Source organism: Neltuma alba, unplaced genomic scaffold (assembly GCF_004799145.2).
Source record: "Neltuma alba isolate B1F8T4 unplaced genomic scaffold, ASM479914v2 tig00010622_pilon, whole genome shotgun sequence".
Lineage (NCBI taxonomy): Eukaryota > Viridiplantae > Streptophyta > Magnoliopsida > Fabales > Fabaceae > Neltuma > Neltuma alba.
The window spans coordinates 1-24,780 of NW_021635478.1; the positions used below are offsets into that span (position 1 = coordinate 1).

Below are 24,780 nucleotides of genomic sequence, written 5' to 3' on the forward strand. Positions count from 1 at the left end.
AACTTTTTCATGGAAAAATTGCCATTATTAATTTAATACATTATTTTTCAAAAATAATCATTGAAATGTATGTTCATAAACTTAAAATGAAATTTAAATGTAAGGTAATGTTTTCTTTTATCACAAATTTGTCATATATTTTTTTAAAATACCCCATACGAATTGAAATTAAATTTATGAAAAAATATATAGCTTTTTCTGGGCTTGATCTATTTTGCTGGTTTGATCTATAGAAATATTGATGATTTTCTAATTATTTTTTTCCGGTCTTGATACACAACAATGATTTTTTATTTTTACGGATTATTTGATTGAATGAAATTGATTCATTTCAAAAGAAAGAGCTCGTACTGAAAACATAAAGAAACTAAGGCACAACCTTGATATATATTCAATGACCAAAAAAAAAACAGAGAGAAAACCCCAATTGAATCCAGTTGAACTATCAAAATTTTAATTAAGATCTGCACTTTTAATAAATCCATAATTAGGCTAAAAAGCCTTATTAGGGATTTTTTATGTTATTAAAGACTAAAATGTCCCTTTAAGTTAGTAAATTAGTAATTGTTTCAATTAATTTATGACCTAGCTTCTTTTTTTCTTGAGATGCTACTTGATGATCTATTGGTTGCACATGTTTTTGCCCCATATAAATTATGACTTTTTTTAATATAAGTTTATATTAGCAATTCTATTATCTCCATTTCCCATCAAATGTTGGAAAAATTATTTTGATTTCTATACAGTTCATATTAATTATTACTATGAATTTTAGTCATGAGATTATAAAATATATACGATGAAAACGTCTATATGACAGATACAACCAAAGCAACTTAAGAAAAAAAATGATAAATTTGATGCTAAAACCTACGAATACATTAAGATTCTGATTTTTTTAATTATAAAAAGAGAATTTTTCTTCAAAAAATTATTAATTTAATAGTATTGGAATCAAGTAATTAAAGGTTCTGTTTCTTATCAATATAATGAGAGTTAGTATAAAAATTTATATTATGCATTATCAATTTTTGCTCTTAGTATTTCTAAATTTTTTAATGTAAAATATTTTTTTATAGATAAATACTATATAATGTCAGTTTTAGACGATTTGATATTTTTGTTTTCAAACAATATTATTTTAATTATCAAAGGTATTTTAGTCTTTTACACTATTAAAAAATTATTAATAAGGTTTTTTGGTCTAATTAGGAATTTGTTAAAAATGGGTTTTAAATTTGAGTTTTGATATTTCAAACGGATTTAATTAGGATTCTCTCAAAAAAATATATTATTAATTTCGAAAATTGAGATATATCATGCTGGCCAAAAAAGAGATATGTCATATCTATTTGTGATTTTATTATTTGCTTATTGAAAAGTATTTTTATCATTACAATTCAATAGTGAGATCATTTTTCTCTTATTTTTTATTTGGTTGGACTCTAATATTTAAATATTTATTATTATTTCAAAGTATTCACAATATTTTTATATGTACTTAATAATACGGTTAATATTCAATCTCAATTGTTTGATCTATGGAATATATGAGGATTTTCTAATTATAATATAAGTTTATACGAAAAATAAATAAGTTAAAAAAAATAACAAATGACACTACAAACTAACAAATCTTATAGCAGATAGCAAGAACTCCGCTGATTCTAATCCCATTAAAGTTAAAAGAAAAAATTGGCAGCTTTTACCTTCTGCTACTTATTATGAGAACATTTTTAACAACTTCATAAATATTAAAAAATTTAGTTAAATTCAAAAAGTTTTTATACTATAAGAAATAATAACTGCTCACTTGTTTTAGAACTTACTAGTAATTATTTTTTTTTGGGAGTTGAAATCTTATTGTAGTTCTCCTTTAAATTTATTTCTTGTGGATTTCAAGAATCGGCATCTACTCCATATTGCCATAAAAGCTGGAAAGAGGATTGCTAATGGAAAAGAATAGAGATGCCGGAATTTCAAGTTCATTCGTCTCTATAATAAGATTTTCACTAACCAAAAAACATGCATAGTTAACTTGATTTTCAGTAAACAATGTCAACTAATTAATAACTCAAGCATTCTGAATTAAAGCAATCACATTAAAAAGAAATGTCACACCAATGGTAAGCTGTTCTAGTGACAGCACCGCCCACTATGATTGAATGAGGTCTCAAATTCGAGCTCAACTTTAATATATTTGTACGTGCATGTGCGTTTAAATTGCATAACTGGGAAAAAAAGTTATTTCATTTTTTATTATGATAAAATTCAATTTAGTGTGATAGTATTAGATATTTTATATTTTTTTTAATTAAAAGAGGGAAGAGAAAGAAGAAAATATTCTGGGAAGATGAAATATCAGAACGAAAGAATGGAACAACACGGGAGGGAGGAAGAAGTTATCCGCAGGACGTGAGCTTCTGGGTTTTCTGTCAGATCAGACTTAGGCTTAAAGTCTTGATACACAGGACGCAGATTAGATGGCTGAGTCCTGAAAGCTGGTCTTCTTGGCCTCATACTCATAGCCATAATATCTTCTTTTTCTTTCTCTCTTTTTCTCAACTTTCTCTCTCTCGCCAAACACAAAATATGTTCTAGCACACACTCCTTCAATATAATCCAACTTCTGGGTGTGCATGTATTTATACATATGGTGGAAAGCCGTTTGCGTTCAAGAATGATCTTGTCTTTTTTTTCCCTTGTTGAGGAGAGTATTCCTTGTTGTTTGCTTTGGTTTGTCAATGTAATGGGGTTGAAAAAAATTTGGTCTTTTGTGAGAGGATTGAGGTTATACTTGTTTGGCAAATAAGGTAATTGTTCTTTGTTTTGAAGAGAAATTTGCAGAGCAAGCCTTAAGTGATCAAACGTTGGGGCTTATAGCTATAGGTTTCCTTCCTTCCTTTCTTTGCTTTTTTAATTTTTTTTGGAGTAGCCTATAGGTTTTGTTTCTCCTTTCCGTAGTTCTACATAAACACAAGGCATATACGTGTGTTTGGAATTGGGAAAAAAGGGGGGGGGGCATATTAACAATTCAGATCCAAAACATCTAATTTTACTGCAGATCGAGAGACATTTGACATTATGTTTTTGCGTGTTTGTGTCAAGTTTTCCTATCATCTTGACAAGTAGACGTAAGGTCACAAAAACTCTCTTTTTACATTTCTAACCTTGTTGTAAAGTTCCCCAATAAAATTGACAAATGAATGTCGGGTACTCGGTAGAATTGCAAGTTGACTTGCTATTTTAATACTCCTCCGATCTTAATATAAGACTCATTTAACTAATTTGATTAGATTAGGAAAGTTAGGTAAGTTAATTAATTATAAGAAAAGTGATTATTTTTTCTAAAACACCATTAATCATCTTTCTTAATATCCCCTCATTTTTCTACTGATTATGGGTTGAAGGAATATTCACAAGGGTAATTTAGATTAATAAATATGAGAAATAGATTTTATATTTAGGACCAAAACCAATTCAAGAATTGAATCTTATATTAAGATCAGAAGAGTATACTATTTCTAATTCCTAATACAAGATACAATTGACTAATTTAAGAAGATTAAGAAAATTATTAAATTACTTAATTAGATGTTACATGATTTCTTTAAATAGTTATACTTATCAATTCATAAATAAGACATTAGTTTTAAAAAAACAATAAATATAAATAATTTAATTAATTTAGTAACTTCATTAATTTCTGCAAATCAATATCAAGAACTCAAGGTAGTACTTCATTTTTTAAAAGATGAAACCACATTTTGATTCCTTCTCCTAATGCTATCGTGACACCGGAGATCAAGGGATTACTTCATCATTTGAGATTTAGTTAAAACGTTTCCTTGCCAGAAAGTCCTATCATATTCTAAGCAAGACAAATTTCCTTGCATCAACTTTCCTTTTCATCATAACCCATCTAGCTTTTCAAATTTGTTTGCCCGGCTCACTTGTTAAGTTGAACGGGGGTCTTTTTTCATTTGGAATCGAGTTTGTCAATGGTCAACTCCGCATATGATTAGTACCCGGTCCAAAATCCATCAAGATAGAAGAGAAGGATCCCACTAGGTTTGTTATGGCCAAGGACCAATGAAAACCAGAGCTGGTCATTCCACTGGAACCAAGAGATGTTGATCATTCTAAGATAGCCAGTACCTCATACAAATATGTTATTCCTTGGCCACCAATTCTCCATTACAGGAAAAAGATAAAAAGCTGCTCTACTTTGGAGATACCTTCCAAAAGAAATGAGCCCATATACGTACTCCATTTTCTCTTACCACCTGATTTATTCCATTACATTTCATATCTTGATCCATGTTCTGAAGCATATTATTCAGAATTCATATATCTATTGCACAAACAGCATACTACAGTAGCGAGTGGTATGTAGATTAATGGACAATGTAGAACATTCAACTCAAGTAGTGTCAACAACATAATATAAAATATTGATGGCAAAATCCAACTTGTACTCTACCAGAAAAACTAAGATGCTAGTCCAGGGAACTTCAAACTAAAATCACAAAATTGGAACTTGCTACATTCAATATTGCAATCTAACCAACAATGCTTGGGACTTGTTCAGGATCACTCCTTCGTATTTCACTTGGAACCACTTCATTGCATCCTCCTTTGTGACTCGGTGCTGGATCCCAACACGAGACTTGCACCTGCGGCGACGTCCCACACGGTATCCAGGGCGCTCCAGAACAACATAGAAGTCCATTCCATAGATACCAGTAGATGGATCGTATCTGAAGTAGAGTAGCCAATTTTCAATACACAATACATAACAGTTTTGAAGATTGAAGGAAGAAACTAAATTCAGTTTATAATGCAAAGATGAAAGGATTTATGCACAGAGCCAACGGACAGAAACCGGCCTAATTTAAATAACAGGGAAAAAAACAAACTTAATGGAACTAAAGCTCAGAATTTCACCAAGAATGACAAAATAGTTGATAAAAACCAGAAATAAGGTAAAAACACAGCCTGTAAAGACTTTACATGCCATTAGATATGTTGCAGTTCCATAGATAAAACACTATGCACATGACAAAATACTGCAATCTGAAGAGATTTCCCGCTTACTTGATCCCCAAATCAATATGCTCCTGAATGCCAAAGCCGAAACATCCTGTATCACTGAAGTTTCTTCTCAGCAGTTCATATTCCTTCACCTTCAGACCACTCTCCAGAAGCTGCATTGCCTTGTCACCCCTAACAGTGACATAGCAATCTTTTTCATTCCTTCTAATACCGAAGGAACGAACAGTATACCTTGCTGTCCAAAAGCAGACAAGCAACTGAGAACTAATAAAGTGGAAAATGCAGCGAGCAACGAACAATATATCCAAGAACACTAACTTCAGTCACTTTAGCTCCCTCAAGTGAAACTAATCATAATCTTTCTTTTATGTTTAAAAGCTAAACATCATCACGCAGCCAATAATGTAGTCTTAAGGATACCATGCTCAGAAGTCTTTACTTTAATTGGGATTAAAAATACTTATTGCTCGATTACAGATTTAAAACCAACAATTATATCAACGAATGCAAGGAACAGCAGTGTAATATGTCTCTCAAATATTTAGAGTGCCGACTTGTGTATCTTGCTCTAAGAGACATTTAGCCATCAAGCAAAATTATATATCAAAATCCCCCAACATTATAACCAACTTGTAATCGAAACCCATATATTATAATCAACTTGGTGACAAGTTCTACAATTTACAACCAAACTTCACCCAGATTTCCCGGCCAAACAAGGAAAAAAAAACCATAAAGAAAGTGTCGTTGTACAAACCCAACCAAGCATAGCATCACAAGGATAAAAGAATTAACCTTTAGAAAATACTGGGTTTGGCCACTACTGCTAAGCTGCTCCACCCTATAACAAAGCAAAAAAAAAAAGAATAATTCGAATCAAAAGGTCAATTCGAACCACAAAGAACAGAAAGGACCATTCACAATACGGATGGAAAACCTTAGCAGCTCTGGTGAGACGATCTCCACTCTCACCCACTGAGATATTGAGAACGAGCTTCTGCCTTTATTTCCCTCATAGGGTTCGCCAGCTTCTTCTCTGAAGCCTGTTCATGAAGCATTTCACATCAGCCAGAAGCAGAAAATGAGTCATAGAAATGAATAGATAAAAAGTGAGAATAACGAAAAGAGGAGGAGGAAGAAGAGTGCATACCATTGGAAAGGAACCTAGGCGACCTGAAGCGGCGGAGACAGAGAAGAAAGGCAGCTAGAAGAAACACTAATAATGCGAGAGGAATACGGCGCTAGGGTTTTAAGAGAGCCGATGATAAAAGTTAGCCCCGAGAGGCAGCCACTGCCTCACTGGCAAGCCAAAATATTTTTTGTTTAAATAAATTTTAAATTTTATCTCTTACATTTTCTATTTTTAGGATTTTTTTTGTAATTTTATTTGTTACTAATATTTTGCTTTATAATTTTAATTTAATTTGATTCACCTATTACCCTCTGATTAATATTGCATTTTTCTTTTACTGAAGAATCAAACAATTTTTTTTAATATTCTACATTATAGTATTAAAAATATTTTAAAAATAAAATTGATAGTTTAATTATGAATAAAATAAAATTGCATAAAAAATGAAATATGGTATGAAATTTAGTTATAAAATCAGAACTCAAACGATGAAACTCAGGGTAGATGCAATTAAATTAAGAGAAAATTACGCACAGGTCTTAAGGAGGAAACTTTATTCATCTAAGGTCCTACAAAATGTGAAAATTACTAGCAAGTTCTAGAGACCTTAGAGTATTATATTTTAATTGTAAAATGACATCATTGCCCCTCAGATTCTCAATTCATATTTTTTTTGTTATTGCAATTGATAACCTCAGCAGCGACTATTAAACAACCTAATGAGAAGGTCTTGACAACCAAGCAGTATTCGTTGACAATTTACTTTGTAGGATCACATAACCTCCATATAAGAGTAAATTAAAACCAAATAGTATAATACAACAACTTTAACCTAAAATAGAAAGTTTTTCGAAAACCATTAAGAACTTTAACTAAACCCGATTATAGTAAAATTTTAATGCACAGTCTATTGACAATCTCAACGGTGAGTATTAATAACTAAGGAAAGCTGTTGACAATCTTACAATGTTTGTTGACACTAACTTTATAGGATAATATAACCTTTAACAAATGTCAAATTTTTTACCCAAATGCAATTTTTTTCCCAAATAACCCCTATATATAATTGGTAATATGAGAAAGTAATGATGAGATAAATAAAGAAAGATAATGTATTAAATACATTAATTAAGAATAAAATAGATAATAAAAATTTAAATGCTCATATAAACTCAAAGAGAATTTTTATAAAAGAAAAGACTCATTCAAAAAAAATCAGATCTTATAATAAGCTAGGAACTAGGAGTATAATATATGTGAGAGTTATGTGTCAATTTTAAATACAATCATTTGTGAAATTCTCTTAATTAGCAAGCCTACAGTGCATGTCATGTACATTTCTCATGCTGCCATATTACTCTGGCACTACATTTCTTCACCCAAAGTGACAGAGAAAGAGATGAATGGCTCCAGCAAACACTTTAAAGACAGCTTTTTAAAATCAACCAACGCTTCGGTCAACTGGTAATTAAGAAAATGATACTGACTATCTAATATAAAATCTAATTATTAAGCTGATTGTAACCTTAAATATTATGATGATATTTCTTCATATTATTAATTTTTTTAAAGATGATCATGGGTGTTTTAAAAAAAAAAAGTTATATTCTATAGTTAACTAACTTATCTAATTTACTTAATTTAATTAATTAGTTATATAGGTATTATATTAAGAATTGGAGGAATATAAATTTAATCAGAAGCTTTGAATTCGACCCTAAAAATGCTACTACGTTAATTATTTGGTGGTGGGGCTTGTTTGTCGAATAGAGACATCTAATTAATTCGATAGCCTAGAACTTGACAAATCCTCTAATGATGAATTATGTGATTAGGCGTCCAGATTAAAAAAAAAAAAAAAGGGACTTTTTGAGGAATATATTTAAAATTACACACCATGATGAAATTTTTAGACATTGGGCCATGAAAAAGTAAGAAAGGTCGTTCTTGTAATACTGGCCCCAACAGGCTTTCGAGACAATAAACTGAAATTTGGGCTTGGAAAAACTTAGAAAGGGCCTTTCTCGTAATACTCTGCACGAGTCAGATACGAGCAAAGATCGAAGAATAGAAAGTGGCATAGAGGAGTTCAGGGAGAAATCAATTCATCAATCAATAATCAATAATCCATAAATCAATAATAATATAATAATAATAAAATAATATAATAATACTACCTACTCCTCCGGTCCTTAATATAGACCCCATTTGACTTTTAGTTTGGTCCTATTATAAGACCCCAATCCATTTTATCTCTCATATTTATGTATTTTTTTCCAAGACAATCCTTCTAATAATGATAGTTCTAGCCAATACACTTATTAGTAAGGATATTTTAGGAATGACAACGCTTATTTATTACAAATAACTAACTTAATTTACTTCCTTTATCTTCTTAAATTAGTCAATTGAGTCTTATAATTAAGACCAGAGTAGTAATCAATAATAAATAAATAAATAAATACCACTAAAACTCGTAGCAAGTTGTTCATTGGTCCATTTGTGCATCCACGGTATACCCTTTCTCAGTCGTTTAGTGGTTAAAGATACGGTGGAATACAACTTATGAGATGAAAAGTTGGATGACATATAAAGTTCAGAATATATTACTATATTCACTCACACAAACTATTAATAAATGACTTCATCCAGTCTAACCAATTAGATTTGTCTCCATCTTATTTCCTATTGGAGGTATACAATGAAATGATGAATGTAGAGCATGCGCGGGCAAAAATTTTCAATTTTCAAATTCAATTGTTTCAAAATCACTCAAAATAACACCTTCACCTTCAACCCTAACCACTTTAATTCATAGGAAGGACAATGAAGTTATCAGTTGGTTTTTTCTCTCCACTCATCGGACAGAACTGCAGAACCCCCTAGCTTTCATCTTCGTCTCACTTAGTGCCTCACATGCCTGATCAAGCTTGTTGATCACCATTGTTGAGTGAATTTTGTCATCTATATTGTCTGCAATCTCAGGCTGGAAGGTTTGATTCTCATTTGATTGAAAACTCACATCTCTTCCTTAGGATCCGTTTAGAACAGCTTATAATTAGCTTATAAGCTACTTTTTAATAGTGATTTACGGAATACGATGCAAGTATGTGAGAAGAGTTTTGTCTTGACTTTATCAAACGTGCTTATAAGAGATTTTTACTGCTTCGCCAAATGGGGCCTCAGTCTTCGCTTTTTGTTGTTGCATGCTGCCATTCAGTGCGCTGCCTTTGGAATCGTTAAGGCTAGCTCCTTTTGGACCAAAATGTAATAGGACTATTGAAAGAACTGGGCAATGTAAAAGTTTGAGTCATGGCCCATGGGCAGCGCTTTCACAAAATTCGCTGGAGTTGACAATATCTGACCTATGATATCATTTAAGCTTTAAGAATGTGACACTTCACATCCTGTCATTTGAATGTATTGTTGTACTATAATTTCTTTTGCTACAATATCATTAGGCAAATCCACCACAATGCGTCGTGATAGATGAGATTGCAGGGAAATGCACATAAGAGAATGATGAAGAACTTCAAGAAGATGATGTTATTGCCATCCATTTTGGGAAGCTTATGTGTGAAAAAGGCAAAGGCATAATTGAACTATTCCTTCGGACAATCAAACATAACTGGCATGCATGTGACAAAATTCATGTTAACGTTATTTCAGGGGTACTATTTCGCAAAAGTGCAAAACCACCATCAAATTAGTAAGGTCATTTTCAATCCAATAGAGCAGGACAATGAAGATCTGCCTGCCTCATTGGGATTGGGGGAGAATGTGAACCCTCACAGGAGTCTTTCACCTGACATTAGGACATGTCATCACAAGTTCAATGGATATAGTAAAGTGGATTGGTTTTTGAGTTTGTGTCATAGTCTCTCCTGGGTGAGAGGTTTCCGTCCTCCTCCGTAGTGTGAGCTTGTGCCTGTGTGCTTAGTGTTCCGGCACCTCTCTCTCCGGCGTTTGCCGAGAGGAGGCTGTCCTGCTTGGGGTTTTTGTTTTGGGGGTTTAGGTTTTCTTTTCTTCTAGTTTGTTTTTGTCTTCTTCTGATTTGGGGGTGGGCATTAAGGAAAGGTTAGTCCGGCTAGTGAAGGAGAGAAAGGAGGAAAACGATGTGGATGGTAGTTATTTAACAACACTAATACGGTGGTTAGATGACCGCAAATTGAAGACATTCCTCTTGCTATTTCTTCTCTCTTAGTTGCCATTGATCAGGTATGGCTTTTTGAATCTTCTTCGATCTGGTATCACAGGCTTTGTTTCTGGTAGATCCTCTCAGTTACAGTTGCTTTGTATCGGGTTGGTGTTGGTCGGAATCTTTGGGGGCTACTGCGATGCTAATGCTGTTGTTGTTGTTTCTCTCCATGCGGCGGTGGTTGTGTGGGGCCTGTGATTCTGCTCTTTCATTAGTAGAAAGGAGATCAAAAGGGATGGGACCGATGGGGTGGTTCTTTGAATGCCCATCCCTTATTTCCGGCGAAGTTTTACAGTGTTCCTTTGCGTTTTCTGGCGGCAACACAGAGGCGGCGGCTCAGTGGCTCTCTAAGTGTGGCTTAGGGTTAGGTTTTGTGTTGGTGGTGTTTTCTTGGGCTTAGGGTTTTTTTTGTTGTTTGGGCCTCTGTCCCTTTGTGTTTGTGGTTTCTTTGTGAGACTTTTTTGTTGGTGTTCCTTTAATATATATTTCTTCCGGTCAAAAAAAAAAGTGGATTGGTTTGAAATTGGGCTTTTTTGTTTTGTAACGTCTAATAACGGCAAGTTGAAAACATCAATTGTTTGCTGGTAGCTTTCGGCATCCCGTGCATGGCGTCTGGTTCTCTTTTAAAATGGAGATTGAATGACCACCAAGAGTTGTTTGACTGGTAAGAAGTCAGTTCATAACTCATAAAGTTTGAGTTCGAATCTCACTGCCAATATATCTTGTTGGTGGATGATTTGTAAGCACTTTTGTAAACGCTATCTAAGTATGAATGCATGTTTTGGCTTTGGTGAACCCTGTGACTCAACTCACCTAAACTTTTTTTGTAGCAAAAAGAAAAGGAGATGTGAATGGAAGTGGCTTGGAAGGCTGGCCCTCTTTATGGATCTCTGCAATGCTTGAATTGATTAGGTAGCTGTCCGGTTCAAATATTGGGATGCTCACCCAAAAAAAAATCACTTTCAAAATAATAAGGATTAATACAACATTCTTAGGTATTTTTTTAAAATGTATTTAACGTCTTAACTATTTAATATTTATTTAGCATATTGAAATATTTTTTTTAATGCATTTATCACTCTAATTAATAGGGTTAGAGTATTTAGGGAGCTGGTTACGCTTTAAAAAATTTTATGATGATAAATGAATTACAAAATATTTTAAATATTAGGCGTATCTAAAAATAAATATTTCATGGTGCAGTATGAACCTTAATCTAAAAAACTAAAGGCTTGTTTAGAATAATTTATAAATATTTTTTAATCATTATTTATGAAATAGGAGGTAAGTATGTGAAAAAATTTTATCGTCAACTTACATAAAATATATTTATAAATACTCATGACTGCCAATCCAAATAACTCTGAGTTTCATATTAAAAGTAAGTTTAAGGCCAGAAAAATATAAAAGTAAGTCTTGTGGCACGTATCCATCCAACAGTCCTACGTCATTGTCGGTTTAAGATTGGCTCCCAAACCAGCTGAAGGTTGAAAATTTTCAGAATTTGCGTGGGTCTACACGGAATGGTCATTTTATAAGCTTCTCTCTTATGACTAGCAGCTGCTTATATTATATATTTATTATCAAGTTCTTAATAATTTTGACTATATCACATTATATAAAAAATATTTCAAACAATGAAAAATCACAATACCAAGAAAAAATAAATATTATATTATTTATTTTTAAGGGTTAATTAATCCGTAAGTCCTTATAGTTTCAACGAATTTTGAGTAGGTTCCTATAGTTTTTTTCATTTTATTAGGTCCTTATACTTTTACCTTTTTTTAATTAGATCTTGTATTTTTTTTTAATTAAGTCCTTATAATTTCACTAAATTTTTAATCAGGTCCATGTAGTTTTAATTTTTATTTATTAATTAAATATAAGATTAATTAAATAGATTAATAATGAAATATAAAAATTAATAATTAATTAAATTAATAATTATGTAATAAAAAGTAATAGAATTAATTAATTCATGAAAATTTTTTAGAACAATTAATTTTTTGCTGAAAAATTAAAATCATTATAATAATTCAATATCTTTGAAATATTATTGTTTATAAACTAATATTAAATAATATATACTATTTTATGTTATATAATAGTACTATTAGAATTTATAAAATAAAGAATAAAAAATTCAGGGACTTAATTAAAAATAAGGTGAACTTATAAGGACTTGATAAAAGAAAAATAAATATAAGGACCTAATTAAAAACAAGTAAAAGTATAAGGACCTGATAAAAAGAAAAAAAACTATAAAGACCTGATTCAAAATTAGTTGAAACTATAAGGAGCTGTGGATTAATTATCTCATATTTAGAATAATGACATTTATTATAGCATAATAAAAAAATTCATGTATGTTACTTGTAAATTGTATGACACTTTACAAAAAATATTCAATTGTGCTAGATTTTCCACGTATTTCCTTCCTCTAAAATGTATAAGCTAGTAGAACGTGTTGTTCTATTGTTAAGTGTTAGGTCTCAAATCACTCTGTTTTTTCAAATTTACAATTTTTTTCACAAATTATTTCTATTATTTTCTCTTATTATTAAATAGAATTTTTATCCATAAGGATAGTTTTCAATACAAATAATTAAAATGATATTTTTAAAAAAATAACACATATTTTTTTAATAAGAATTAATTAAATTAATTTCTTTAATTTTTTTCAAATTAGTTGACTGACTCAATTTAAGGTTGGTTTGAAATTTTTAACTTAGTAATCGTAACTATAAGGTTCAATTCCATACGGTCTCATATATCAAATTAAATACTATTTTTTTCATTAGGCACAAATATTCTTATGTTAGAAGCAATCTTATTCAAGATATTATTGGACACTAAATGTGGGCATCTCTCTTAGGAAGAATTCAAATATTGGTTTACCACATTGTTGGGACTAACTCACTTTTACTAGACCCAACTCTCATTGGTATTAAATACTATTTTTTTAATATAAGAGTTAGATAACTAATCTATAGATATTAAAAAATTGGTAAAATTAATTAATTGTAATAAATGAGTAAGTCTTTTCCCTAAAATGTCATTATTAATCATTTACATTGGAGTCTCCTAAACATAATCATTGTATGGATTACTTGGGGAGAAATGGATAAATAAATCTAAAGTATACTTTTAATCTTTAATTTTTGTTAAGGTTTCAATTTAATTTCTTTAGCTTTAAAAGCATATTTTTAGTCTTTTAATTATAAACTATAAAGTAATTAAAAATGATAATATTGAGATCTTGAGGGTTGATAAATATTCCCAAATGCTAACATACTACCTCCAGTCCTAATTATAAAAGTTAGTTGATTAATTTAAAAAAATTAAAAAATAAGTTAAGTTAGTTATTTGTAATAAATAGGTGTTAACTTTCCTAAAATATTCTTGTTAATCAAGTGTATTAGTTAGAACTACTATTATTAAAAAAACTATTTTAGGAAAAAATGCATAATATAAGAGACAAAGTGGATTTGGGTCTTATATTTAGGTTCAAAAATAAAAATCCAATAAGGTTTTACATTAAAGACCGGAGGTATTATTAAACTTAATTTTTAAAATAACCATAATTATTGTAAAGTCATCATTCAAGATTAATAGTTTTAGAATTAAAATACTAAAAGTATGCTTTTTAAAATTAAGGGACCAAATAGAAATCTTTTATAAAGATAAAAGACTAAATATGTACTTTTATTCAATAAATAAATATTTGAGATAAAGTGGATCAACGTCTTATATTCACAATCAAATTGAATCTAGAATCAACTCTTATATTAAAAATAAAGGTATTTTTTTTTGAAAATTTGTTTACAAATTCTCTGCATATCAATTGCAAAAAAAACAATTCAACTATTTTCTTAAATGTCATAAATTAATTTTTAAAAAAATCTCACATTTAATGTGGGAGAATATGATATTAAGACGAGTCAATACAATAGTGATTAGTCAAAACGTGGAAAACTAACGGAGCCGCGGAGGCATCCATTTTATTTGGTCAGAGTTGGAGCGAGGACCTATGTTTGTCCAAGTCCAGTTTCTAGACCATCCCAATGGCATTAGGTCGTATATGCACACCATTTTTAATATCCAAATCTTATCTTAAAAAGCAAGGCAATTTCATGCTCCTCATTTTTGTAAATCACAAATTAGTATTGAATCTTTGTATTAACGCCAATCCCTTTCCATGTCATTTTCATGTACCTGTTCAGCTTTGTTAGCTAAGTCAAATATATAATTCGTTTTTCAAAATGGTGAGACAATGTTCTGATTGAAAGTTAGAGAGGTGTTTGGCTCAACTCAATCTCTTTTCATTTTTTTCCTTTCTTGTGCCGTACTTGATATATATGAGAAAAATTTTGTCTTGTAGGATGTGAAAGTGATTTTTTTTCCCAAGTGTAATCCAAATTTCCACTTAATATATTATTGTGAGTTCCCATTCTGGCATAAATCTCTATTTAGACTACTATTACTAAAGGGTGTTTGGGTAGAAACAAAATCATGGTTTTAAAAAAATTTTTATAGTGTACAAAATAAATATGTGGAGGAGTTTGTTTCGATACGTGGAAAAGCACTTTTATACTAATCCAAACACCCCTCAAGTCTTTAAGATTCTAAATTGAGAAGATCATTTTGTAGATATCTATACTTTTATTTAATTTTCTAATTTGGTATTTTTGTTTTTTTTCTTATTATTAAATTCTTTAAGTTTACTATGTTAGCATCTGTATCAAGACTAACCGTACTAACAGAGTGATTATAGGACTAATTAGGGTGTTAACAAAGTAAAATTAAGTTAGGTAAAAAAAAGTAAAATTAAAATATTTAAAACACACGTGTCAAATAAATTTTTTTTTAAGTACCTATATTTTATTGTAATTTTTACTTTTTTATTTATGCATTTTTATTTCATAATTAAAGCATTTAATTTTTCTCCGTTGACACCATTAACTCCTATAATTTTGCTTGGTTGGGCCTATGAGCTCTTGTATAGTGCTAATTGTGCTAATGGAGCAAATTTAAAAATTTAATTAAGAGAAAAACTCATGGATACTGAATTAAAAATTGACTAAAAATATGACCGCCTTCAAAATTGTTTTCAAATTTTAGAAAAGATAAAAAAACATGACTTATGTATATCAATGGCAAAAGATCCTTTACCTCTTTTCTAGTGGAATGATCATTTGTCTTTCACACTTTCATATTTAGCTGGAAAAAAAACACGCTTTCATACTAATCATTAAAATTAATCATGATTTTGTGGCCCCGGAGTGGGGGTGGGGTGGGTTGTTAAAACTTAAAAAGTGTTTGAATAGAAACCAAATCATAATTGTAAAAATAATTTTATGGTATACAAAGTAATTATGTGAAGAAATTTGTTTCGATTTGCAAAAAAAAATATTTTTTAAAAGTGCTTCTGAGTATCTCCAAACACCCTCTGAATCCAAAGTTATATATCCTCTCTTCAGTTTTGTCTAGATGAGTCACATTTTAGAAAAATGATTATCTTCCCCATAAGTCAATTTGCATGAAAAGACGGACTATTAATTGTTTTTCTTCCAAATTTAACCTTGTACAATTTTATACCTGTAAGATGAGAATTTGCATGTGAATGGAAAAAAAAAGTCTTTTTAATAAAGAAGAATTGAGAAATTTTTTCTTCGTTTTTTTTCAAGAAAAACAAATAATTTAACTAATTTTTTTCTTGATTTTTTTATGTAACTAAAAATGATTTAATCTAAAACCTATTTAACTAATTTGATTAGGTTAAAAAATTAAATAAGTTAGTCAATTATAAAAAATATAATATGTTTTTCTTAAAACATTATAATCATTTTTTTTAATGTCTTCCATCTCTCTCTTGTTTGATTATGATTAAAGAGGTATCAATGGGATAGTATAAGAAAAATTAACAAATATAAAAAATAATTTTTATATTTAAAACTAATAAAATTGGACGGATTCCGAAGAATCTATTGACAATCATTTCATCCAAACAGAGTCTAACTGTCACAGCTTCCAGGCCTCCATATTATAATGAGGAATCGCTGCTTACAACTTAGCTTTGCCTCCGCAGACTTTTGGTCCAAGTAAGCGCCTTCATAGACCAGAACCACCTCCTTTGGCGGGTGTTGTGCGCCGAAATGTCTTCGTCTTCCTCGTTTACACAATCCCACCAAACACCCTTTTCTTCTTCTTATTCTCGCCAACAATTTTTTCTGTAATTACTGTTAATAATAATCTGTATTTCAGTTGTCGTTCAAGTTGGTTCACGCTTCATCCTCATCGGCTACTTTAGAGCTCGCCGTTTCTCGTTAATTACTTTGGAGGTTATGAGGATGCCTTTAATTTCTGTCTGTTTCTTTCTTCGTTGAACTGCCCCCTGTTATGTTCAATCTTCAACGTTTTTTTTATTTCTTGATTGTTAATCATGTTATTGAAACCCATTATCTGTATCTGTTTCACTCGTTCTTCCACTTTTTTTGTCTGATGAAATTTCACTTTTCATCTGGAATTCGATGATTTGATGATGTTTCTTTGATTGTTTGGTTGACCCTATATCCCCGGTCCTTCATGCTCTGTTCATAAGTTTGTAGGCTTCTTGTTCTTGCATGTGTGTGTATATGTCTCAGCCATCTATACTCTAGTCTAATCAGATTGAAGAACAACTTAAGGGCTTTTTTCTGCAACGGTTGGTGAAGAAATCTGGACTTTTTTTGGGGAAAAAAGGGTCAAAACGGAAAACCCCACCATTAGTGTTAGGAATGGGTATTAGGTATTTGTTGGTACTGTTCTTTTCTCTAACATATATGCTTTTTCTATTCCGCAGGACAAGGCTTAGTGGGAAGGAATTGATTATCACTCAAGTGGATTTTAAAACTAGAGTTGCAGAATAGCTGCATTAAAATATGGGAAAGCAATTACTTTCTTCCAATTCCACTGTTCAATTTCAGAACGCCCATGGATGCATGTGGGGTATATTTCATATGCTTGATTACCATCGTTGGCATAACGTTAAAAGGGTCTTTCCTCACAAAAGGCATTACTTGGGAAGACATGCGAGACGTAAGCCCTTTTCCGCTTTCCATTCTTTATTCTTCTTTAGCCATAGTTCCTTGACAGTTGCTCAATTCACTATTAATATAAAGAATTAAGGGTGTCTAAATGCTTCACTCATCTCTATTACCTCTCTGCAGATTATAAGAGAAGGAACGCTTTGTCCAATGACAGTGATAGTGAAGCGCAGCAATTTGAGAGTATGGATGTTAAACCCCTACTGGTACTTTGTGATAACCCTTTTCTGACTTGAGATGATGACATGAACGTTCCTTAAATTAGACAATATGTACTTACAGAACTAAATCTGATGACTTACAGGTTAGGCAACGTAGCAAAAAAGTCACTGCAACTGGCAAGAGTTCTTTCAGAAAGAGGAAAACAGGATTGCATATTGAAAGTAGGTCCACAGAAGAAAGTTCCAAAGATGGGATCTTAAGCTCACGTAGTAGGCCACAGGATTTTGAGTCTTCTGATGAATCTGCAGTAGAAACTAGTAAACTTGGAAGGGATGTTTTCAGTAAGTTTAAGGAGCATGCTGATGTTGTGGAGGTTTTCAGAGCAGAAAAAGATTTTCTCCTGAAATTCTAAGAGATCTGGATGTGGACGCTAAAAGCTTTCAAAGCAAGAAAGCAAGATTGACAAAATCAGGGTCATTCCCCATAGCAGCATCTTCACAAATGCGGAATCTTAAATCAAGAAGTACCATCAAACACAAGCAAACAGAAATTTGGGCCTTTCCAAAGGGAGAAAAGTTGCTTGCTGGGACTCAAGCACTAAAAATGTTTGCAAAAGATGGTGCTTATATGAAAGAAGTGCCATTAGTGGGTGATTATGATATGGACAGTGCTATGAAACAAACAGGATTTGCTTTGTCAAGACCTTCAAATGGATTAAATCACAAACATAAAGGGTGGAATCAACTGGTTCTTCATCGTTTCAAAGTCATAAAGCAGAGGATAAAACATGCTCTTATGGAATTCACAAAAAATGGTTATCATACTTCTCTCGAAGCTTTCCGCCGTAGAGTTTCGTATGAAAATAGGCTTGGGAAAGAGGTGTCACAGAGTTTAGAGGATGGCGTGATTGAGAATGTAAGTTCAGATGAGATTAAGGCCCCTGATTATGACTCCAACAGACGTGAAACTCCCCTCGTAAGAAGAACATCTTCTCTAAATGAATCACTGGATAAATATACTCAATTATTTGAGCGAAGTTTTGGCAAAGACGTCAAGTGGCATAGCTCAAAGTCCAAGAGCTTAAAAGTCACAAATGCAGATAGCAATCACACAAGTGGCTATGCTCCAAAGTTGACCAAAAGGAACTTGTCTCTCCCTAATATTGAGTCCATAGGCTTCATTCTTCATGAGGCCATTTGCGATGCAAATGATGCAGGGAGTATTCCAGCAAACACTTCCTTGGATAATAACAAAAAAGAAGAAACTGATATTCCTGTTAAACGAAAATCAGCAAGCCTTCTTGTGAGCAAAGACAAACCATTCGGTGATATAATCGAGACTGAAGTCAAGGAAGAGGATGAAAGTAGTGGGAAGGATGAGACTCCCAATGCTTTACCCCATTCAGCTGCCGAAAATGGAAGTTCCTATCAAGAAAATGCAGAAATAGAAGTGACTACGGATTGTGGCAATGATATGATGGACATTCTTGAAGCTAGCAGTGAAGACAATGCAACCGACAATACAAGAGGTAATAAATATATGTTCATGTGTGTGAAGATGATTATTTTTTAAGATTCTGTTCTATTTTGTTGATGAATATAATATCAAATTAAACATGTTTGATTGAAAGAAAAATTGAAGTTAACTTTTCGCTCAATTGGTTAACTCATAAACAGGCACAGAGAGAGATACAAGAGGCTCTAGCGTGAATGATATGGAGGCAGATTTACAGAAAATAGAAAGCAGATACCCTTTGGAAGCAAAAGGGATGAACAGGAACAGTGACAGCTATTTCCTGCACTTGGAATCAGATATAATAAATGATTCAAATTTCAAATATGTGAAGCACATTATTGAGCTTTCAGGCTTCATGGAGAATGACCATACTCAAATGTGGTACACAGTGAACCAACCGCTAAAGCCCTCCTTGTGCAAAGAAACTCAATGCTTTGGAGAAGAGATTGGCAAACCAATTGATCATCAGCTTCTTTTTGATATAGTGAATGAGAGTTTGCTTGAAATATATGAAGGATCATCTACCCACTTCCCTAGGCCCTTCTCCTTCAACCTTCGCCTTCATCCTATACCAAAGGGTCATCGTCTTCTTAAGGAAGTGTGGGCTCGAGTTAACTCGTATCTGAGCTTAATGCCGGAGTTAGATCAGACATTAGATGATGTTGTGAGACGAGATTTGGCAAGTAATGGCTGGATGAACCTTCAAAGTGAAGAAGAGCATGTAGCACTTGAACTAGAGGACATGATTGTGGATGATTTGTTAGATGAAATAATCTTCTCTTGAGGTTTTGATTAGATCTTCTAAGCTTCAAATCAAATCTAGCAGCTTGGTTTTGTTTGACGATATCAGTCTGATATGGGAGTTTCGCAGCCTTGACACATGAACGCTCTCTTATTGTAGAAATGCTTAGAAAGATGCAAATTCGAGTGATTCTGTAGGGCTTCAATTTTTAACTGACTAGTGTCAGCATAGATGGGAAACAAAGGGGGGATTCTTTGTTCATATTCTTGTTGGTACGGTTGGTCGATGTTTTTTTTGTAGAGTTTGTTATGGAGTTGTGTGTAATTTCTATGTAAATAATCTATATGATTGCTCGAGTTAAATGCTAGGATTTGTAGCCTTTTTTGCCCTGTATTGGTTAAGACAAGGCCCTATTTCCAATTAAAAAAAAAAAAATACTTACACTCTTCTTTTTTTTTCCCAAAAAAAAAAAGTATAACTCTTCCAAAATCAAGCCTCATTTTTCATTTATCAATAATGAAGCTTCAATCATAGAGAAAGAAATCTGTATCATCAAATGCTAAAGCATGAATAATTGCAGTAATTAAAAAAAAAAAAGTATGAATGGTCGTAAAATTTCATGTAACTAAAGTTATAATACTGAAATGAGTCATTTCATTTCATTTATACCGTCGAGTGTGTATAAAAAATGGTAATTATATTTATGCTATAGTATTAATAAAAGCATGATTTTTTCCCCATCTATTAATAAAAGTGTTAATGGTCTAGTAAATATATGAATTTCTTGGGAATCAAAAACTAACAGGATTTCTGCTTGGGAGAACTCTCAAAACTATAATTTTGATCCAAAAGTAAATTCGGGATCTAAAGCATTTCAAAGCAGAGTAGCCTAACAGGGTTTCAAAGATCAAAAGTAATTTTTACCTCCAAAGCCATGATTTTGATATAAACAAAATGGGGATAATAGCTTTTGAAAACATCATTTGAGCCCCAATTATGGTTAGTGGAGATATATATACAAATGTATGAGGGCAATTAAGTTATTTCCTTTAAATCCTTTTGACTAAATTAGACAGTTTAATATAACAATTAAATTAGTTAAAATAATAAATATGTAAAAATTGATGTTTATCTTTTTCGGTGTGTCCTTATTTAATAGTAAAAGGTAAATACAAGAAGGAAAGAAAGGGAAAAAAAACTTGTAATTGTGAAATCCCAATTCACGTCTCAATACTTCAAAACCCCCAAAAGAAAAAGTGATACCTAATCTAATATTTTGCAAATGTAGTTAAGTGACCAAAATACCATTGTTTTAAAATTGTCATTACTAGTAAATTTTTCGTTATTTGTTATTCAAAATTTGTCATTTTCAATTTACAACATATTTTCAATTTACAACATATTATAATAACTTGTCATTGCTAATTTATTAAACTTTTTAAAATAAGAACATTTTAATCATTTAACTATATTTGTGAAATATTAAAACAGACACAAGTTCTTCCCTGAGATTTTAATGGGTGAATGGGGATTTCACAATTTTCAGGGTTTTTTTGTCATTTTTCCAAAGAAAAATACTAACAATAAAATAAATGATAAAACATATATTTAATATTTAATGTTTAGAATTAAGATACTTCGTGTGTCCGTCTCCCTGACCATTAAACGCCCCCGTGGCCCATCGCACGGCAAAGTTCAGAACCCTAACTCTGCATTCAGCCGCGGTTCTCTCTGTTCCGCCATTGCCGTTCCTCTGTCGTCAATACTCGCGGGCGCTGCTGCCCACCATTCATTTACATTTTTCAGGGCGTTTCGTTGGTTGATCAACCATGGACAAGAGCATGTTAGGAGACCTGGACAACCTTCCAGAGGAAGATAAGCTCAAAATGGCTGCCATGATCGATCAGCTCCAAATCCGAGACAGGTTCCTTCACTCGTACTAATATTTTCTGTGTTTTTAGCCCTTGTAATTTCACGCATTTTGTTCTTGTAAGTCCGTCTTGCTAATCGAGCTTGGGGCTCTGATATTCTGCGAAGATGGGATTTGCCAGTTTGTCGGTTTAGTTTTTTGTGCGTATATTTGCATCAAAGGTTACATGACCGTCAGATTTTGACTAGCATTCCAATTCTGGGGCTTCACAGTGACTTAGTAACTCATGAGTATCACAAAGGTCTTAATTCTTGTGGTTCTCTTCCTGTGAAGCCAGAGTGATGTTCTCCTTAAAACCAGTTCAGCAAGCCCATGTTGCACCTGGACGTTTTGGGAAAACATTTTGTTAGAGCTTTTCCTTTTTCCTTTTTATTGATCTTAGCTGTTATCAACTAGCCTTTGCTAGCGGTTGTCTGAAAGTTAAATTCTAGTCCATTGTGCCCAGTAGTCGCCTTTTCTGAGCGCTGAAGGTGCCCCGTGTTGATCCATAGAATGTACTTTTTGGTTCTTGCCTTGTTTCTCACAGTACCTCTGATCAAAGGAAAAGATTAGATATTTAAACTTAGTCTACCAGCATTTCTGTCTCGTAGTTTGATTAGATTTGTCCACCAGAAATGTGACTAGTCAAATTTATTAATAATTACTCCCTCCAGTTCTAAATATGCAACTAGTAGAGGGGTTTGTTTTAGTCTTTAATCCACTTTGTTCCCAAATTTATAATTTACAACTAGTAGGGCGACAGTATAAATATAATTTGGTTATTTCTATGCTGCCATCGGGAAGTTACTCTCTCAATCTCTTGGTTGTTCATGTTGAACCATTGCTTTGGTTTGAGATTGGAGTATGATTTGCAACAACGTAATTGCAGTCTAAGAATGTACAATTCACTGGTGGAGAGATGCTTTAATGATTGTGTCGACACCTTCAAGCATAAATCCCTGCAGAAGCAAGAGGAAAGCTGTGTTCGAAGATGTGCTGAGAAGTTTCTGAAGCACTCCATGCGTGTTGGCATGAGGTTTGCAGAGCTCAATCAAGGAGCAGCTACACAAGATTGAGAACTGTAATTAAGCTACGATCTTATCAGACATGGATCACAGGCCCCTTTGAATTTACAAAAGTTAGAAACTCGGCCTTGCCTGTGATTTGCTCTTTTATAAACCGTCTTTTTTTCCCCAGGAGGTTGTTTAATTTTCTGGTCAGTAATTTTGCTTGTTCAATTATGCTTTTGCTCTTTAGATATGAGGATACACTGTGGCTCTTTGAATCTCAGGGTTGCAATGTGCAATGAAAAGAAATTCGTAATGAATAAATTTTGGTTTTATGACCATTGTGCCTCATTCATGGAGATTTTGGTTAGCCCTTCTTCCTTCGATGATTATAAAAAAGAAAAGCTTACAAGAACACTTACCATCGATGAAGATAATATTGTACTGTAATAAAAAAAAAAGGAAAATTGCAATTAGGTCCCATTCAAGAGAATTAAATACATAAAAATCCTTTGAAATAATAAAATTATTCTGAAATTGTAAGAGATTTTTTTGCTATAAATTTTATTTGTTTAATTACTAAATTATTATTATTTTTAAATTTGCATTAACGACTGAAAGAGCAGTGGTTGACAACTTAAGGTGTAAAGATTGATAGCTATCGCAGCAGATATTGATAGCTTATGCATTACATTTTCTGATATGCTAAGAAAATATGTTGTTAATATCTGTCGTGAGAGCTGTCAATCCTTACACCTTAAGTTGTTAACTACTGTTCTTTCAGTTGTCAATGCAAACTTAAAAAAAAAAATATCATAAGAGTAATTTGTAATTAAATAAATAAAATTTATTGTAAAAAAATCTTTTAGGATTTCAGAATAATTTTATGATTTTAAGGAACTTTTTATTCTTTAATTCCCTTGGGGGGATCTAATTGTAATTTTCCCATAAAAAAACTCGAAGGCAATGAGCATATGAAATAAAATAAATATGAAATTACAATAAACGTCTTACTCTTCGTTAACCCATTTATTTTACCCCCATGATGCTTGGATATACAAGTTGTATCCAAGCATCATGAGAGTAAAATAAAAGGTTAACTTTTTTTTTTTAATTTTCTTATATGATGTACATGAGAATATACCTGTATAAATTTAAATTAGCTTATTTTAAGTGATTTTATGCTTTATGAAATGTAGAGTGCGAAATAATAGAAAGGAGCTCCACTCCTAAGCGTGGAATCACTACTCAACCTTATTTGAAGTCTCCCAATAGAGATCAGTTGAAGAAATCCTGAATGGTTCACTTGACCTGGACATTCCATTCCCTCCCTCCCTCTGTGAGATCAAAGCAGTTTGGCAGTTTCCAAGTGAGTGTTCCTGAGGGTTTTCATGCAAGCTTCTTTCAGAAGCATGGGGACTAGGATTTCAGTAATCATAATATATTTACTACGGTTTCTGAACATTTCTGACTTGAGAAATACTACATCCCCCCCCCCTTTTTTTTTGATGAAAAACAACCTAACCACATTAATAAAAAAATTGGTTAAAATTATTTATGAAAAGTGTAGCTTACAACTCAACCTTGTAATACCTGACATTGACATACCGAGGCTTTTAGGTTTTTATTTTCCCGGCATCCTTTTATATTTAGGTATCTGGCTTTAACTACCTCCTTCCCCTTCATATAAGGACGCGCTACAGAGAAAATCCAATGGCTGCTGGTGCTCAACCACTAATGGAGAAGACAAATGTAATTACGTAACTTGTGCAAAGGCAAAGTGACTGAGCAGAGCTTGTCCGCTTTCCACAAGCACACCACTTGTCTCCATTTCATACATGCAAATACGTGTACGTAAACACAATCAACTCATGCGCTCTTCTTCAATTGCTACTTTTCTTAATTTTATATTTTGTGGAACTTACAGGGCAGGTGAAAATATTATTTGTTTGACAGATTCTGCAACAATAAT

The 24,780-nt window shown here is 32.2% G+C and overlaps 3 protein-coding genes and 1 long non-coding RNA gene across 4 annotated transcripts; 3 read left to right on the forward strand and 1 right to left on the reverse strand.

The window, feature by feature from the left end:
• Positions 1 to 4,371: 4,371 nt before the first annotated feature.
• Positions 4,372 to 5,239, reverse strand: LOC114757728 (60S ribosomal protein L11-like). The gene is made up of 2 exons (XM_028946799.1): positions 5,098 to 5,239; positions 4,372 to 4,760 (listed from the first exon to the last, which is right to left on the reverse strand). The coding sequence occupies exons 1-2, from the start codon at positions 5,211 to 5,213 to the stop codon at positions 4,550 to 4,552; spliced, it is 327 nt and encodes a 108-aa protein (XP_028802632.1). The 5' UTR covers positions 5,214 to 5,239; the 3' UTR covers positions 4,372 to 4,549.
• An 11,251-nt stretch (positions 5,240 to 16,490) lies between these two features.
• Positions 16,491 to 17,822, forward strand: LOC114757729 (uncharacterized). The gene is made up of 4 exons (XR_003741607.1): positions 16,491 to 16,729; positions 17,230 to 17,465; positions 17,597 to 17,679; positions 17,778 to 17,822. It is a non-coding gene; the product is annotated as an uncharacterized LOC114757729 (long non-coding RNA).
• Positions 17,823 to 18,050: 228 nt separating this feature from the next.
• On the forward strand, positions 18,051 to 20,293 carry LOC114757736 (uncharacterized). The gene is made up of 2 exons (XM_028946806.1): positions 18,051 to 19,163; positions 19,312 to 20,293. Exons 1-2 carry the CDS (start codon positions 18,137 to 18,139, stop codon positions 19,932 to 19,934), a joined length of 1,650 nt encoding a protein of 549 aa, XP_028802639.1. The 5' UTR covers positions 18,051 to 18,136; the 3' UTR covers positions 19,935 to 20,293.
• A 1,294-nt stretch (positions 20,294 to 21,587) lies between these two features.
• Positions 21,588 to 23,159, forward strand: LOC114757737 (mitochondrial import inner membrane translocase subunit Tim9). Its single transcript, XM_028946807.1, has 2 exons — positions 21,588 to 21,816; positions 22,691 to 23,159. The coding sequence occupies exons 1-2, from the start codon at positions 21,722 to 21,724 to the stop codon at positions 22,875 to 22,877; spliced, it is 282 nt and encodes a 93-aa protein (XP_028802640.1). The 5' UTR covers positions 21,588 to 21,721; the 3' UTR covers positions 22,878 to 23,159.
• Positions 23,160 to 24,780: the final 1,621 nt, after the last annotated feature.